Genomic DNA, 18,851 nt, shown 5'->3' on the forward strand with positions numbered 1-18,851 from the left:
TCAGTGTGGGATCCGTACCAGGTCGGGTTGACGGAGGAGATAGAGAAGATCCAAAGAAGAGCGGCGCGTTTCGTCACTGGGTTATTTGGTAACCGTGATAGCGTTACGGAGATGTTTAATAAACTCAAGTGGCAGACTCTGCAAGAGAGGCGCTCTGCATCGCGGTGTAGCTTGCTCGCCAGGTTTCGAGAGGATGCGTTTCTGGATGAGGTATCGAATATATTGCTTCCCCCTACTTATACTTCCCGAGGAGATCACGAATGTAAAATTAGAGAGATTAGAGCGCGCACGGAGGCTTTCAGACAGTCGTTCTTCCCGCGAACCATACGCGACTGGAACAGGAAAGGGAGGTAATGATAGTGGCACGTAAGGTGCCCTCCGCCATACACCGTTGGGTGGCTTGCGGAGTATCAATGTAGATGTAGATTGTCAAAAGCTTTCTCCAAGTGCCCGCATCCCGTGGTCGTGCGGTAGCGTTCTCGCTTCCCACGCCCGGGTTCCCGGGTTCGATTCCCGCCGGGGTCAGGGATTTTCTCTGCCTCGTGATGGCTGGGTGTTGTGTGATGTCCTTAGGTTAGTTAGGTTTAAGTAGTTCTAAGTTCTAGGGGACTGATGACCATAGATGTTACGTCCCATAGTGCTCAGAGCCATTTGAGCTTTCTCCAAATCTACAAATGCTAGAAACGTAGGTTTGCCTTTTCTTAATCTAGCTTCTAAGATAAGTCGTAGGGTCAGTATTGCCTCACGTGTTCCCATATTTCTACGGAATCCAAACTGATCTTCCCCGAGGTCGGCTTCTACTTGTTCTTCCATTCGTCTGTAAAGCATTCGCGTTAGTATTTTGCAGCTGTGACTTATTAAACTGATAGTTCGGTAATTTTCACATCTGTCAACACCTGCTTTCTTTGGGATTGGAATTATTATATTCTTCTTGAAGTCTGACGGTATTTCGCCTGTTTCATACATCTTGCTCACCAGATGGTAGAGTTTTGTCAGGACTGGCTCTCCCAAGGCCGTCAGTAGTTCCAATGGAATGTTGTCTACTCCGGGGGCCTTGTTTCGACTCAGGTCTTTCAGTGCTCTGTCAAACACTTCACGCAGTATCGCATCTCCCATTTCATCTTCATCTACATCCTCTTTCATTTCCTTAATATTGTCCTCAAGTACATCGCCCTTGTATAGACCCTCTATATACTCCTTCCACCTTTCTGCTTTCCCTTCTTTGCTTAGAACTGGATTGCCATCTGAGCTCTTGATGTTCATACAAGTGATTCTCTTCTCTCCAAAGGTCTCTTTAATTTTCCTGTAGGCAGTATCTATCTTACCCCTAGTGAGATAAGCCTCTACATCCTTACATTTGTCCTCTAGCCATCCCTGCTTAGCCATTTTACGCATTCCTGTCGATCTCATTTTTCAGACGTTTGTATTCCTTTTTGCCTGCTTCATTTACTGCATTTTTATATTTTCTCATTTCATCAATTAAATTCAATATATCTTCTGATACCCAAGGATTTCTACTAGCCCTCGTCTTTTTACCTACCTGATCCTCTGCTGCCTTCACTACTTCATCCCTCAGAGCTACCCACTCTTCTTCTACTGTATTTCTTTCCCCCATTCCTGTCAAGTGTTCCCTTATGCTCTCCCTGAAACTCTGTACAACCTCTGGTTTAGTCAGTTTATCCAGGTCCCATCTCCTTAAATTCCCACCTTTTTGCAGTTTCTTCAGTTTTAATCTATAGTTCATAACCAATAGATTGTGTTCAGAGTCCACATATGCCCTTGGAAATGTCTTACAATTTAAAAGCTGGTTCCTAAATCTCTCTCTTACCATTATATAATTTATCTGATATCTTCTAGTATCTCCAGGGTTCTTCCATGTATACAACCTTCTTTCATGATTCTTGAACCAAGTGTTAGCTATGATTAAGTTGTGCTCTGCGCAAAATTCTACCAGGCGGCTTCCTCTTTCATTTCTTAGCCCCAATCCATATTCACCTACTATGTTTCCTTCTCTCCCTTTTCCTACTCTCGAATTCCAATCACCCATTACTATTAAATTTTCGTCTCCCTTCACTACCTGAATAATTCCTTTTATCTCATCATACATTTCATCAGTTTCTTCGTCATCTGCAGAGCTAGTTGGCATATAAACTTGTACAACTGTTGTAGGCGTGGGCTTCGTGTCTATCTTGGCCACAGTAATGCGTTCACTATGTTGTTTGTAGTAGCTTACCCGAACTCCCATTTTTTTATTCATTATTAAACCTACTCCTGCATTACCACTATTTGATTTTTTATTTATAACCCTGTATTCACCTGACCAAAAGTCTTGTTCCTCCTGCCATCGAACTTCGCTAATTCCCACTATATCTAACTTTAACCTATCCATTTCCATTTTTAAATATTCTAACCTACCTGCCCGATTAAGGGATCTGACATTCCACGCTCCGATCCGTATAACGCCAGTTTTCTATCTCCTGATAACGACGTCCTCCTGAGTAGTCCCCGCCCGGAGATCCGAATGGGGGACTATTTTACCTCCGGAATATTTTACCCAAGAGGACGCCATCATCAATTATCCATACAGTAAAGCTGCATGCCCTCGGGAAAAAATTACGGCCGTAGTTTTCCCTTGCTTTCAGCCGTTCGCAATACCAGCACAGCAAGGCCGTTTTGGTTAATGTTACAAGGCCAGATCAGTCAATCATCCAGACTGTTGCCCCTGAAACTACTGAAAAGGCTGCTGCCCCTCTTCAGGAACCACACGTTTGTCTGGTCTCTCAACAGATACCCCTCCGTTGTGGTTGCACCTACGGTACGGCTATCTGTGTCGCTGAGGCACGCAAGCCTCCCCACCAACGGCAAGGTCTATGGTTCATACAACTTGCTTTATGTGAACGTTCTACATTTAGTCGCTCCACATACGTGCTTACAGGTATCGTACGGTTATGTCTTTCCAGGGATTCATCACCAATCTTGAAATCGAACAATAATGGAGCGCAATAGGTTACCTTTTGTTTCGCCGAGGGTCAACCTGAATCGAACATTGATCCTCTGCAGACCATCCTCCATTTCGCTACAATTTTCTGGCGTTGTGACATGCCTCTACACAGCAGCATCATACGGGAGCTAACTCATGAAGCTTCGGACGTTATACTTCAGTTCATTTATCCCTGGTATTCAGAAACAGTCTGAAAAGCTTGTAAGGGTATTGCAGAGGAGGTTGTTCTGAGATGTGAGTGTTAAGAAAAAAAAAATCGATGAGTTGCGCCGCTTCCGACTTATTTAGCATTGAGGTTAGCCAGTCAGGTCGTTATGGGCGTAGATTCAAGAAATTTCACGAGCTAAAATGCGGTAATGCACAGACATATACGTGTCTGTGAGTTACCACTTGTTCAAATGCTCATTACCAGTTAAAATGTTACTTTTACGGAAGTGATAAATTTAAGCTAGTTGAGAAAAGCAAAGTTTGTTCGGTTTGAGCAAACCAAACGAAGAACACGTTTGGCGCACGGCCTTTGCAGGCTGCTTGAATTTGCGAGCGCGTCTACCTGACTGGGTAAATTCAATGCTAATTAACGCAGAAACGGCGCAACGAATATAATTTTTTTTCTTAACAATTATTTCTCAGCTCAACCTCCCCTGCCGCACCCTCAGAACCTTTTCAGACTATCCTGTATACACCGGAAACTAACTGTTCTAGAGAACTCACTGGCGGTATGCCCGATGCTACTTTCACACCTGACGATTTCTCCCCGTAGAGAACGACCTATTGAGTTCCATTTCGTAATAGGAACATGTCTTTCCATTTCCCATTATCATTACTATCATTTTATTATATTACCCGCCTGTCTCTGCAGTTTGTCCCCACTCGTCTTACGTCGTGGAAGAGTTTCTCTGGATTCACAAAAAATATGAATGTACGATATCAGTTCAGTTGTCTGCCGCTCGTACCAACCGAGGTGGCGCAGTCGTTAGCACATTGGACTCGCATTCGGGAGAACGACAGTTCAAACCCGCGTCCGGCCGCTCTGATTTAGGTTTTCCGCGATTCCCCTAAATCGCTTCGGGTAAATGCCGAGATGGTTCCTTTGAAAGAGCACGGCCGATTTCCTTCCCCATCCTTCCCTAATCTGAGCTTGTGCTCTGCCTCTAATGGCTTCATTATCGGCCGAACGTTAAACGGTAATCTTCTCCTCCTCTTCTATTCGCTCTTTCCTTCTTCTCTAATGTGATTATAATTGCTCTTCCTTCATATTATATCTAAAAATGAAGCAGTGAGAGTTGTAAGCATTTTCGAAATGTTTGAAAGATCTCCAGATTTTTGAAGAGATATGTGATTGTGTTGGTAATACCCTTTCCAGACTGACAAGTGATTGGCTCATCCCTTTCTGTGTCCTTACAGTTCACCAAAGTTATATAAGTTTAATATTTGCAAAGAAATTCATTTCTTCCATACGATTTCGGACGCAAACTGTTAGACATCAAACGCCAATGAACACAACTGACTTCAGAAAATACCTCTGAGTGACAGGCAGATTTACGTCGAGGTCGTTGGGCAGAGATTCAAACTAGAGAATTTTAAGATCACGATTAGGCTTAAGGGTTGTATCGTGGCTTCCGATCCGATGTTCTGTTCTGTCGATACGTTTGAAATATTCGACATTTTATAGACCTTTGGGGAAGACTGTTATGTGAGTAAATACAGTTGTATTCCTCAAGCCACCGTAAGACTTATTGGGGGAAAGCATAGCAGTCTGTCAGAATCATCCCCCCTCCCCCTATTCACACACACTTTCGTGTTATTGTTGTTCTTGTTGTTTTGATATTCAATCTAAAAACTGGTTTGGTGCAGCTCTCCATGCTACCCTAACCTGCGCAAGCCTCTTAGTCTCCGAATAACTGCTGTAACCGACATCTTTCTGAATCTCCTTACTGTATTCATCGCTTGGTCTCCCTCTACGGACGCCCCACACTTCCCTCCAATACTAAATTGGTGGCACATTGATGTCTCAGAATGTCCCCTAACAACTGGTCCCTTCTTTTAATCTAGTTTCACTACACCTTTCTTTTCTCCTCAATTCTATTCATTTATCATTTCTTACGCGATTTACCCAACTAATCTTCAGCATTCTTCTATAGCAAAAGCTTCTATTCTCTTCTTCTTTGAACTGCTTCTGGTCCACATTTCAATTCCATAAAAGGCTATACACCAGACAAATACCTTCGGAAACGATTTCCTAACACTTACATTTGTGTGAGGTATTATCAAATTCCTGTTTTTAGAAATGTTTTCCTTGCTATAGCCAGACTGAATTTCATATATCCCCTACTTCTATCACCATCCATTAGTTTGCTGCCCAAATAGCAAAACTCATCTACTACATCTACATTTAGTATCTCATTTCCTAATATAATTTCCTCATGGTCACCTGATTTGGTGACTACATTCCCTTTTCCTTGTTTTGCTGTTGTTCATATTCATTTTGTATCTTCTTTTCAAAAAAACTGTCATTCCCCTCTACTGTTCTTCCAAGTCCTTTCCTGTCTCTGACAAAATTACAGTGTCATCAGAAAACCTCAAAAATTTTTAGTTCTTTTCCTTGAACTTTAATTCTTACTATAATTCTACTTTGGTTTTCTTTACTGTTTTCTTAGCCGGCCGCGGTCTCCGAGCAGTTCTAGGCGCTTCAGTCTGGAACCGCGCGACTGCTACGGTCGCAGGTTCGAATCTTGCCTCGGGCATGGATGTGTGTGATGGCCTTAGGTTAGTTAGGTTTAAGTAGTTGTAAGTTCTAGGGGACTGATGGCCTCAGATGTTAAGTCCCATAGTGCTCAGAGCCATTTGAACCATTTTGCTGCTTTCTTTCATCTACCATTTGCAAATTAAGTGGGGCGAGAATGACTGTCAGTACCCTTTTGCACCCAGAACATAGGTTTGGTTGAACACATCGGTACGTTTCATACTACTGTCACTTTTGGGTGAATTGGAACAGAAAATGAAGTTTTTTTTAAAAAAAATTAAAGTCTAAATACTACACTACAACTTTGAAATGTTAAGTATGGCGCTTCTGACTCACGTTATATCAATGTTTTGCAAGGATGATAATCCTCTACCAGAAACCTTCTTTAACTTTAATTTAATTTGTGTTCCAAACCACATCATGACTGAATAGTAATTTCCTTTAACACATATGAGGAGGTGAACTGCAAAAAGGCCCAACAGCACAATTTTAAGAATAATGCAATATTTTATATTCATATAACTTAATACGAATTAATGATGAAATGTTCTGCCTCTAAACGTAGAATTAATTCATTAAGGCAACAGTGTTGTAAAACATCTTAATACAATTTACTAACTACTGTTTATTACCAGACACTAATTTACATGATGTCGATGCCTTCAAGAGTTTTAAATATTATTCTTCCTCGTTGGAAATCCTTTCACCTTCCTCACAACTTTTGTCTTTGATACCACATAGACCTATATGTCTACAACATCAGGGAAAAAGTAATCTTGTTTCTCACTGCTTTTCCTCCTAGTGAAATCAGCTTGAATTTAGTCATGCTCTTCCATAGCCCCAGTTCCTCGAACATATAATTTTGAACAGTTAGTACTTGTTACAGGCAACTGAACCAAGACAAAGTCATTTTTGGCCAGTGTAATTATAGAATCCTCAGAAGTTGAGCTCCTACAGTTTCAGATATTAAAGAGTTTCTTGCTTCCAAACTTTGGATTCAGCATCTTCTTCTTCGCTGTCCTCGCCAGTAACGTCTGGAATTTTTGTCTTGTGATGTCACACTTTTCCCAGACGGAACATCCAGTTTTGTGCCAGTTACTGTGCCAGTAACTCTATTGTGTTGGAAATTTACAGGGCCTCAAGGAACTTTTTTCAGGTGTCCCTCAAAGACGTCCGACCATATGTGCTTTGAGTCATCTGTATCATTTTGCAAGTTACACTGTATCGGCAAGAGAAATAAAATATTTCCCGATTGCGGGGTATGATGCCAGAAGCACGAAATCCTGGAAGAATATTTTCTGGAATTTTCTCACCCATGTTTTCAAATGTCGCCTTCAGCATCTTAGGAAATTCTCTTTTAGGAAGAACACCCCTGTTGCCTTCCTTCCAGTCAATACTTTTCGCCAAGCTGCCTTCGCTGGCCGAAAGAAAGACACTCCTGTAGGCTCTTACATGTGTGTTGCATTTTGGGGGAACAAAACAAGTTTAATATTGTCCTGCTCACAATAGGAAATTACAGTCATGAAAACGTGGCTTATCTGATTTTTCCCCATATGAAGTATGACCTCCTCAGATCGTCTACTATATGGTAAAACTGCTATCTGAAACCAGTCTTAAAATATATTGAGGTCAAACCATGCACTTAAGTTTCTGTTGTAAGCTTCACCATTCACTCTACCTTCTGTCCAAGTTGTATAGAGATGAGTGGCCATATGAGCTATATCAGGCGGCAGAAGATGTCCCTGTCTCCTGCAGCAGCTATCATCACGGCCAGCGAAACTTCAGCATTCGTGTTGCCAAGGTTGTCCTGGCAACACTCCACAAGTTTCTCTAGGAAGCCCTCATGCACCCTCCACTCAGTCCCGATCTCTCCCCATGCGATTTCCGTATTTTTGAAACCCTGAAAAAGATGTTCGATGTTGTCGATATGCTTTGGACGAAGAGGTGCATGGCTGAGTACAATCATGCATGGTTCCGTAGACAGCCGCAGTCATTTTTCTGTGAAGACATTTGACCGTTTTGTCACGTAGTGGGACAAATGTGTTAACAGTTACGGTGATTAATTTTGAAATTTTTGTGTTTTTTGTCAGGCTCCGCACCGAGTACTCTTCGTGCAGTTTCCTGAACATGTAACTGTAGTCGTCTTTTGTCCCCGCTATCAGTACCCTATCATCGGCGAAGAGTGAAGTATGCAAATTTTTTGCTTCTCGGAGCTTCCCATTCCATGACAGTTCTTCTTCCAATCTTGCAAAACTTCTTCTATGTATACTTTAAATGAAGTCGGTGGTAATGAGTATTATTTACAGAGAATTATGGGGAAATTTTGTTACCTACTTGAACCATACTGTTGCAACCGTAATATACGTTTCTCACTGCCTGGTCATGCTTATTACCGATACAAAACTTTTGCGTTGCTACCCGCGGCTTATTTAGCGAGCCTGTATCGTAAGCACTCTGCAGATAAACAGATGTTAAGTGACCCGACATTCCCCTTTCCAGCTTCTTTTCAGTGAGCTGTTCAAGAGTGAATATACTATCTGTCCATGAGGGTCCCGCTCTAAATGCATTGTGCTCCTCCGAGTCCATTAATTGTGCTTCTGTTTTATGCAGTATCACTTTACCTTACAATTGTGCTATCGTACAAACAACGGTACCATTTCCGTAATTTGATCAATCGTGGCGGCTTCCTTTTTTAAAAAATGGATGAAATAATTGCTATTTCCATTCATTTAGCGGCTCATTTAAACATCTGTAAAATATTTCTCCCACAATTATAAAGCTGTTGAGGGGGATGCCGTCATAAGTTCCACGGGTACCTTAAAAATGGTTCAAATTGCTCTGAGCACTATGGGACTTAACATCTGAGGTCATCAGTCCCCTAGAACTCAGAACTACTTAAACCTAACTAACCTAAGGACATCACACACATCCATGCCCGAGGCAGGATTCGAACCTGCGACCGTAGCGGTTCCAGACTGAAGCGCCTAGAACCGCTCGGCCACACCGGCCGGCACGGGTACCTTAACCAGTCCTGTAGGTTTTCCATTTTTCATTTGTTGGAGAGCGTTAATTATGTCTGCTGAGTCTCCTAGTGTTTGTTGTTCGGTTTGCTTTGAGCTAGCAGGATGGTTTTCATAATCGGCTGTGAATTCTGCCCTATTTTCCGTTAGGAGATTTTTGTAATAGATTTTCCACTCATCCATAGAGACAGACCAAATTCTGTAACGTCTTTTTACTGCGTTCGCAGTACTTTAAATACCTTCCACGCTTTATTTATTTTTGTGTGTTGTCTGTTCCCAGCACTTATTCTCAGACTTCGTTACTTCTTTACGTGTCGTCCTTTTGTCATTACACACAAGAATTTAACTTATCTTGCATGTTTTGTCTGATAACCATTCCTCATAAGCAGCTTTCTTCTCGTCTACAGTGTTTTCTCGCTCTTCACTCCACCATGGTGTATCTTCTCTTTACCTTTCAGGAATTGTTTTTCCCCAAAGGCTTCATTTGCAGCTTCATCCTTGCATGTTTTCAGAGTTTCGAACATTTAATTTAATTGCCGGTCCTTCTGTTATTGTTTCCGGTTTCGTTGCTTGTCTCATCAGGTGTAAGAATTTAGTTGAGTCGTAATATCAGACTCTCGATTTATGTTAATCTGTGTGAATTCCTAAGGGACCAAACTGTTGAGGTCATCGGTCCCTAAGCTTACACACTACTGAAACTAACTTATGCTAACAACAACACACTCCGCGCGGCTCTCGATTTATATTTGATATGATTCAGTAGAGTTTCATTTTCGTCATTTGGCCTGCTACGACGTTAAGTTTTCTTTGTTTCGATTAAAAAATGATCTGAACCATCCGTCACTCTGACGCCTTAGATTTCAGTTCATTGTTCTGACAATGGTGTAAACAGTGATCGATTTTAGGTAACGTGTCGGTTGTCTGTATGTATAAGTGGGTGTCTTTACGCTAGAACCATCCATTAGCAAATTTTTAATTTCTGTTATTCCTGTAATTGAATTATTTCTTCAGCTAATTATTCACAATAGATTCTCAGTAGCGTCCTGCTACTGTGTCAGTTAATTTGGAACGCTTTCTGCCATTTAGGTCAACATTTAGAAAAACCTTCTTCCAAATTCCATATTTTTCCTAAGTTTTTCACATAAAAAATGAAGTCGGTGTTCTCAGTAGAGGGATCGAAGGTATATCACAGCGAAAAATCCGGTCGATCATTTTCGATGACATGTTGAAAGTATGAGGTAAATAATTCGAACTACACAGTACAGTAAACTGCATGCAAGAGACTCAGGTACATACATTTGAGGTGAGACTAACTTCCAACTTCCCATCACGCAATAAAATACTTCCCCGTTTAAGAGCGCGATACTGCAGTGTCCTGTTATAATAACTAGCGATTTTTCCAGAGAGCTCGCGACACGACATTGCTTAAAGACAATTGATTACCGCACGATGCCAACGGCGTCTATAATGCGGAGCGCTCTAGCCTTCCAACTCTTGATCGGTAATTGAGGTCCCCGTTAAGCCGCGCCAAGTTAGGCGCACTGTGCATCCGCTGCCAGCGCCACTGGCGGCAACCCGCTGTAGCTCTGCTGTGTAGCCTCGCGCGGCGGAATCCTAGGCGGCAGTTGTTTCTTGAACGCACGCCGTTTACGTTGTTGCTGCGCGGCTACCAGCACGGAGCCAGTTTCTGGGACACCATGCGCCCCACGGAAAGTGGACGTAAGTAGATTGTATCAAATAATTTTCACAGTGCTTATTTATCGTGTCTGCTTATATTGTATTTCGAAGTGCATTGCTGGAGGCACGGGTCTTCCGTTCCAGAATTTTCTTAGCGCCGGCCGGAAGTCTCGTGTCGTAGCTTCCTGCAACAAACTCGTGCTAAATGCATTAAACTCTCACGTGTTGTTGGGTAGCTTACACTAACTGTTGTCAGTTAGGCGATATATCGTCTGTCGTGCAATAATTGACCAGAACTGCAGCTGTATACTACGGATTTTCGGAAAAGTAATATTATGCATTATGTGATATGAAGTGGTAATGCATTTACGATCTCGTTAACAGATTGGCAGATGAATAGCCAGGCTTGTGTGAATCAATCATGAATTTGATGCATTGCTATTTTGGCACTAATGAGCTATAAACACTTACTTCCTGCATACGCCGCATCCGCGCCACTTTGTAACCGGTTGCAGCTGGAAATTGCTTCTCTTCGAAAGTAGTTACGCGTGACCTGCTCCAAAATGTGATAACAGGTGCCTTTGCCGGCACCACATTTTTCTTGTACTACATATTGATATCTTTTTCAAACCACATGGACGTGCAACACCACTAAAAGTGTTTAATATTTACATTTTTAGTAATACCGCAAAGTACTTTTTGTATATAAATAAAAGGAGCGTTCAGCTTCACGTGGAAAATGCACACGGTTTATATTCATACCTATTGTAGTAAGTTTTAGTACGAGTTTTTAATTGAAAGCTGATGGAAACTCACAAGTCAGCTTTCACCCATGACAGCAGATGCTGTAAATAAACATAGCGCAGGCTGAACAACCTACCTGTTTCACGAAATAAACGAAACTGTGGAGACACGAGTATACATTACAAATACTATCTGTGGAATTTTGTTAAACATTGAAGCAATGTTTCTTCAGAGAATTGACTCCGTTACACTGACTCTGAAAAGATTCCGGAGCTTCTGGGTGGGGGAGCCCTGCCTACAAGCGTAACATGTACTGCTTTTCTTTTGTTTTTAAAATTTTTATAGCTACTGCTACTACTTGTCCGTGCGGGAAGCAGAAGAAAGAAGTTAAACAAAATGTCGTACACAGCAATACATTTAGAATTTTTTTAGTCTTAATGTAGTGAAATGGTACACCGCCTTTCTTTCCCTTTTTTAGGGAAAACAGTGTTTACGGAAAAGAGAATGTCACGCTCTACGCAAGATATAGGTAAGCCGTTAGAAAAATAATGGCGAACCGTGGAGAAAATGTATATTAGCGACTGTGTTTTGTCGGCTGAGTTACCACACGACGAATTAGTTACTTCTAACAGGTTTTTACAAACGGAAGAAGGTTTACGTAACTGCGTAAGTTGTACCATACTACTCGCTTATAACTCGGTGCATTGCGAAACGTCTTATCGATAACCTCGAAACCTGTTCTATTACTTTGTCTAGAGCGAACGTGAACGATGTGGCGCTTTTGAGACAGACTTCGTATTCGGTATTTGTGCGTCTGCTCACTTACACTATTCCATGGTTTTGCTAAAGCCTATCATTAATCCATCAAATTCAGGGATAGACAGATTGCTTCGTCTTATGTTCTACTTCATGCTGCATTTCAGGTGGCCTCTTATGCCAATACGGCATTACATTTCGCCCTGCCGTTTTTAAATAATTGTGTGCTTGCCTTAAGTTCAGATAGGCTTCCGCCCACTATGATCCCACAGCTTGATGGATAAAAGAATGCGTCCTTGCACATTATCGGTTCGTGATTTTCATGTATGTTCCGCGTCCTTCAGTCGACGAATTCTATGATTGACAGCTCCATCCACATGCTTTTACAATATATATAATCACTCTGACCACACCGCCGTTGTCAGTGGAACGTGAAACGGAGGAGGGCAAACTTTTCCCTATAGAAACGTGTCTCCGATGCCGGATAAACCGTATTCCGTGTGGAAATAAGAGTAGTTATATTTGAGATAGTCTTCACTGTGTGGGATACACTTAACGGGTAATAGCTTTAGGTCAATTTACGTATCGCGCTTATGGTACGGCGCAGTCGCTCCCATTGAAGGAGCCAAGAACCTCTGTTATGGCCTCTCAAGACAGTTAAAAGGTCCAATGTATAGTGGCATAAAGTTGTGAGTGGGACGAGAGTTAAAGAGCAAGGTGTTTCTTCAGTTAAATATGGAACGTATTAGAACACGGGACTGTCGTTAAAAACCTAACTCAAAAGGGTTTATCCGATTCTAGTGATACTGTTCCTAACGTGTAAAGCACCATTTCTTATGGCCTGGACACTGGGAAGAAAATGCGTAATTCTAGGAATGTGAAGACCTTGGAACTGACCATGTAAAACTAGAGTTCACGTGTGTATGTCAGGCCGGACCTGAAAACGACTAAGCGCGGTAACGGCTAAGACACCATTGTCCGACCTAGACTGCATGTGGTCGTCTCTACGCTCACGCCGCATTGCGGATCTCTCGGAAGTTACCACACTGCAGGAATTACCACTCACGGGACATGGCTGGGTGCCAGATAGTTCATGTGGTAAAAGGTGCCAGCCTGCCACCAGATAGAAGACCAAGTCTCCGAAAGTGCAGTTTGTGGGGTGCTACATTGCGTGTTTATATTGGCGCGCAAGCGAAGCACGGCATACTTCGCGTTTCAAATCGGCTGATTTAGATTCGTACACGTTGTTGTTGAACTAGAAACTGGCTGTAGTGTACATTGCTGCACGTTTTACGAATGTACCCCTGAATGTCTTCTACAATCATATACAAGTTGTTCTCATCGTAATTGTGACGTCGTCACAGCTCAAGTCAAGTTGTCTGACTACGGAAACTATTGACACTAGTTTCTCAGCGACAGATCTGAAAGCGTTAGACATGTCTGCATCAAAAACCGGTTTCTTCATACTCGTATAGTTAATAACTTTAAACCCGTTGTAATCATTATAGTGGAAATGTGTACTCTTCTCGAAACTGTTGTATGACTGAAGTTTCTTTTCTCCAGAAAAAATACTGTTAGCAAAGTATAATGGAATCCAAGAAGACATGTGGTTATACCGCGCGCCGAGCGGTTCTAGGCGCTTCAGTCCGGAACCGCGCTGCTGCTATGGTCGCAGGTTCGAATCCTGCCTCGGGCATGGATGTGTGTGCTGTCATTAAGTTAGTTAGGTTTAAGTAGTTCTAAGTCTAGGGGACTGTGACCTCAGATGTTAACTCCCATAGTGCTTAGAGCCATTTGAACCATTTTTATAAAGCGCGTCCCCTATTTTATTGCCATCAGGAGACGAAAAGCAACGATAACGTTAGACTACATTACAGATAAGTCACTGGAATGAACGCCGTTTTTAGCTATAATTGTTTCCCTTAATGTAAAAGAATTATATTACCTGACTTCGTTTCTATATTCCGTTACTACTTCAGTATCAGCGCTATGCTATAAACAGTTTTATGTATTTATTACAATGAATTTGAAGATAATGTTACAGTGTTTGGAATTTTTCTTCCTACGTATGAGGGTAGTTTCATATTTCTAAAGAAAATATTCATTGGAATCAGACACCGGCAAGGAGAGCAATATGTGAGACGAAACTTCCTGGCAGATTAAAACTGTGTGCCGGACCGAGACTCGAACTCGGGACCCATGCCTTTCGTGAGCAAGTGCTCTGTGAGGACGGGTTGGGAGTCGTGCTTGGGTACTTGACGGCCCGGCACACAGTTTTAATCTGCCAGGAAGTTTAGTATCAGCGCACACTCCGCTGCAGAGTGAAAATCTCATTCTGGAATATGAGAGACCTACATTTTCGATAATTATGACAGGGCATCACCGATTTTTATTGGCAAGTACACTTTGTGGTCAAGTCTTTAAAACCACGCTAGGCTTATAACTAATAGCGTGTATGAGCACCTTTTTGCTTCTGTTCGTTCATCGATGGAGAGGGTCTGCGAGACTATGAAGCCCTGAATTTTTAATTATCCCTGAAGCAAGATGAATGTTTGTTACTGGTATTGTAGGTGAATTTATCCGGTGCGAACCACAGTTATAGTTTTCAAAAAAATTACTATTTCAGAATGCGACGGTTAGCAGAATATCTTTAGAGAGATGATTCTAAAATAGTGGAATGTCAAACAGTTATCACGGTAAGGGAGGTTTTTTCCCTTACAAAACAGATCTACTTCTGTAGCATTTCTCGCGAAATTCACAATCACATCAGTGCGCTCAGCTAAGTACCAGAGGTCAGATCCACACTCACCCGTAAGTACCGCTAAATGTACCGAGGCTATCTGTTCCATAAGATCTGCTTTCATTGCACTACAGGCGAATGACAGCATTGTTTGAACTAATTTAGGCGAAGTGCTTTCATTATTGTAACCACAAAAAATGGAAATGATCGTATGGCATTGTTGGCCTGGAGGCCCCATTCGGGGGAGTTCGGCCGCCGCATTGAAAGTTCTTTTTAGTTGACGCCACTTCAGTGACTTGTGTTAATGATGATGATGGAAATGATGATGGACACACAACACCCAGTCCCCTGCCGGGAATCTAACGCGGGGCCCCAGCGTGGTATGCGGTAACGCTACGCTACGGAGGCGGACTTAAAACCACCAGTTTCTTGGCGGCAGTACCATCATCATAAAAAATTGACGAGTCTCACTAAATTTGAATATGAGTTGTATGGTAAATAAAGATGTTTTGAAAATTGTCATTACCTTTGGAAATCCTTAGCAATTAATTTCTTATGCTTATCACGACGATGATTGGGTTTATGATTGGTGCCGTCGGACGTTCCCATTTTACAGTAACGTGATTGACAAGGCATCTAGACACATGGCCCACAAAACCCAGACTCCCCCTCTCCCTTCCGAAATATTTCTGTATAAAATGCCCAGACCAGGGCTGCTATCATGTATGCCCCGTTCTCTCCCAGGGATTAGTATAAAAGAAGATAAAAAATTAAAAAAAATCTAGTGACCCACGGGGGTGTGGACTAGGTCCCATTATTTTCTTAGGGCGGACGCTTTCGCCGTGGAGCCTGTGGAGGTATAAAATTATTCTCCTTTCGCTGCAGTATAAAAGGTCTCTCAAGATCAGCATATCGAAAGTGTCAACAGGTCATGACGCGATGGTAAATACCATGGGGGCGCTGAAGGAGATGAAACATACTAGTCATGAAATTCATCTGCTCATATCCCCTCCATGATTTGCAAGCCATCCATTAACGTGCCCAACAACTTTGCGTACATTGTCTACTGAAGGATTCGGAGGGATATAAAAGCGAGTGGGAATTCGGGACAGCGAACTGAAGCATTCTGACGCCAACAAGACGTGTGTAATGTAGACAGTAGCAAACTTTCAAGATCGTATTACGTTCAGTGACCTGACTGTTAAGGCAAGAAGAGTTTGGATGTGTGAAGTAACAACCTGTGGTCAGTGGCCCTTCCCAGCTACTCACAGAGTGTAGCCCCAGTAACACACCCCCAGATGGGGCAAGTTTTCCAGAAGGGTACACACCAATAGACCATGTTCGTGGTGCTCGAATATGTCAGTACTTCATATATTTGAAGACTGCATCCACTTTGCTGATCATAAGACAATGCTAATGTTCTGTGTGGATTTTTGTCACGCATTTTGGATGATAACGCTTAGTGTCTCTGAGTCGCCTGCTAAACTTCAGTTTCTTATCAATTTCTCCCAAACGCGATGGCAAGGAACAACTTGTAAATACGTCAAGATTGGTGTAGCTGCTACGGATTACTCATTTTTAGTATTCTAGTCTGTTATTTTGACTCGTTTTTTATTGTGCGAGGTGGCGCAATGGTATAGAAATGCATTCCAGAGGAATGCCGTCTGACTAAACGTGTCCTGTGGCTTTCAGAAATCGCTTAAGGCAAATGCTGAGATGGTTGCTTTGAAGAAGACACCGTTTCCTTAGCCAACCTTTTCCAATGTGCTCCATCTGCTACCGTTGTTTACGAGATGTTTGACCTTACTCTTAAATATTTGAAAATTTTCTTAGTGTACGACCGCTAACGACCTCGTTGTGTGTCCTAGGAACGGATAAAAACAACCGCTTCTTCCTGTTGACCTGTTCTGGCAGAAAAGCACCACTGTTGCTGAACATTTGTGCCTGTCTTTACACAAACCGTGGGTTGTGTTAGACACATCGCTCAGTGGAGACTTCGCTTTGTAGTATATAGACACAGGATGATGCAGGTAGGGTTGCCTTTGTCCCCATCCAGTGCTGACAGGCTGATATTTTTTATGTAACTACTTCTGGGAAAACCTGTCTTCTGCAGTATGGTTACAAGCGTGTAACAACGAACTGGAGGAGTTGTAACTGCCTTCCTCGCGCCACGGGGCGTTAATGGACAGGCCACGGAGTCAATAGCTTTCTTTAAACCGCGCCGCTGGACCACTGCCAGATCTGCGCACGCTACTGGAGCGGAAAGTTCCGACAAAAGCCTTTTGTCCACTACTGCGTCATTTCGTTTTGAGGTGGAACTTGCATCCTTGTGATGAAATTCCAGTTATCACCACCAACGAATCGTTCGTCTTTCCAGCAAGCAGAGCCTTTTCTAATTGATTCTCTTCGTCCAAAAGTCGTGGTTCATTGTTTTATTCGCACTAGTGCATCGTTCAGTAGCTTTGATACATTCCTCTTAAGCATCAAAACGTTTTCCTCTCTCAAAGCTTACATTTTCAGTTTTTGTCTTGTTCATACAGTCATGGCCGAGCGATTCTTGTCGCTTCAGTCCGGAACCGCACTGCTGCTCCGGTCGCAGGTTCGAATCCTGCCTCGGGCATGGATGTGTGTGATATCCTTAGGTTTGTTAGGTTTAAGTAGTTCTAAGTTCTAGGGGACTGATGACCTCAGATCTTAAGTCCCATAGTGCTTGGAGCCATTTGAACCATTTCATACAGTCCAATACAAGGTGAATAATGATGGTCAAGACTAACGATTTTTACAGTAAGCGATTAGTTGGAAGACAGAACATTCGCCAGTGGATTAAACTTATTACGATTATCGGAGCCGACCTCGGGGAAGACCAGTATGGATTCCGTAGAAATGTAGGAAAACGACTTGCTGTAGAGGATAGGTTAAGAAAGGGAATACCTACGTTTATAGCATTTGTAGACTTCGAGAAAGATTATGACAATCTTGATTGGAATACTCTTTCAAATTCTGAAGGCGGCAGGGGTAAAATACAGGGAGCGAAAGGCTATTTACAGTTTGCCTAGAAACCAGACGATACTTGTAAGAGTCGAGGGGCATGAAATGGAAGCGGTGGTTGAGAAGGGAGTAAGACAGGTTTGTAGCCTATCACCGATGTTATTCAGTCTGTATATTGAGCAAGGAGTAGAGGAAACAAAAGATAATTTAAAGTAGGAATTAAAATCCAGGGAGAAGAAATAAAAACCTTGAGGTTTTCCGATGACATTGTAATTCCGTCAGACAGCAAAGGACGTGGAAGAACAGATGAACGAAATGGACAGCGCCTTGAAGTGATATGAGGTGAACATCAACAAAAACAAAACAGGGATAATGGAATTTAGTCGAATTAAATGCGATGCTGAGGGAATTAGATTAGGAAATGAGAGATTTGAAATAGATGAGTTTTGCTATTTGGGCAGCAAAATGACTGATGATGGTCGAAGTAGAGAGGATACAAGCGGTAGACTGGCGATGGCAAGGAAAGCGTTTCTGCAGGAGAAATTTGTTAACATGTTTTATAGATTTGTCAGAAAGTCTCTTCTGAATCTATTTCTATGGAGTGTGACCATATATGGAAGTGGAACATGGACGATAAACAGATTAGACAAGAAGAGAAATGTGGTGCTACAGAAGAATGCTGAAGATTAGATGGGTAGATCACGTAACTAATGAGGAGGTTCTAAATAGGATTGGAGAAAAGAGATATTTGTACAACCTGACCAAAAGAAGGGATCGGTTGGTAGGACACGTTCTGAGGCATCCAGGGGATCATCAATCTGAAGGGAAGGGAGGGGGTAAAAATCACAGAGGTAGACCTAGAGATGAATACAGTAAGCAGATTCAGTAAGATGTAGGTTGCAGTAGTTGCTCAGAGATGAAGAGGCTTTCACAGGGTAGAGATAGCACGGAGAACTGCATCAGACCAGACTTTGCGCTGAAGACCACAAAAGCACGAGTGTCAAAGAGGTATCTTCTTCCTTCCAGGAATTAGCAGTACCCTGCACTTAGCTCACTTGAAGCTAAGCGCAGGCTATTGAGAACTCTACAGAGAAAGTGTTGTAATTTTTATGTTGTATTCACCAAATACACGAGGCGTCAAACACGAATGTGACAGGAAGAGAACACCTCCACCAAAGAAAG

General features: G+C 42.3%; 1 protein-coding gene across 1 annotated transcript in view; it reads left to right on the forward strand.

The window, feature by feature from the left end:
• The first annotated feature begins 10,347 nt into the window (after positions 1-10,347).
• Positions 10,348-18,851, forward strand: part of LOC124802448 (influenza virus NS1A-binding protein homolog) — a 108,628-nt gene continuing 100,124 nt past the window's right edge. The window contains exon 1 of the mRNA XM_047263232.1: positions 10,348-10,483. Coding sequence (XP_047119188.1) covers positions 10,462-10,483 — 22 coding nt within the window. The 5' untranslated portion in view covers positions 10,348-10,461. The remainder of the gene's footprint in view (positions 10,484-18,851) is intronic.

Source organism: Schistocerca piceifrons, chromosome 6 (genome assembly GCF_021461385.2).
Source record: "Schistocerca piceifrons isolate TAMUIC-IGC-003096 chromosome 6, iqSchPice1.1, whole genome shotgun sequence".
Lineage (NCBI taxonomy): Eukaryota > Metazoa > Arthropoda > Insecta > Orthoptera > Acrididae > Schistocerca > Schistocerca piceifrons.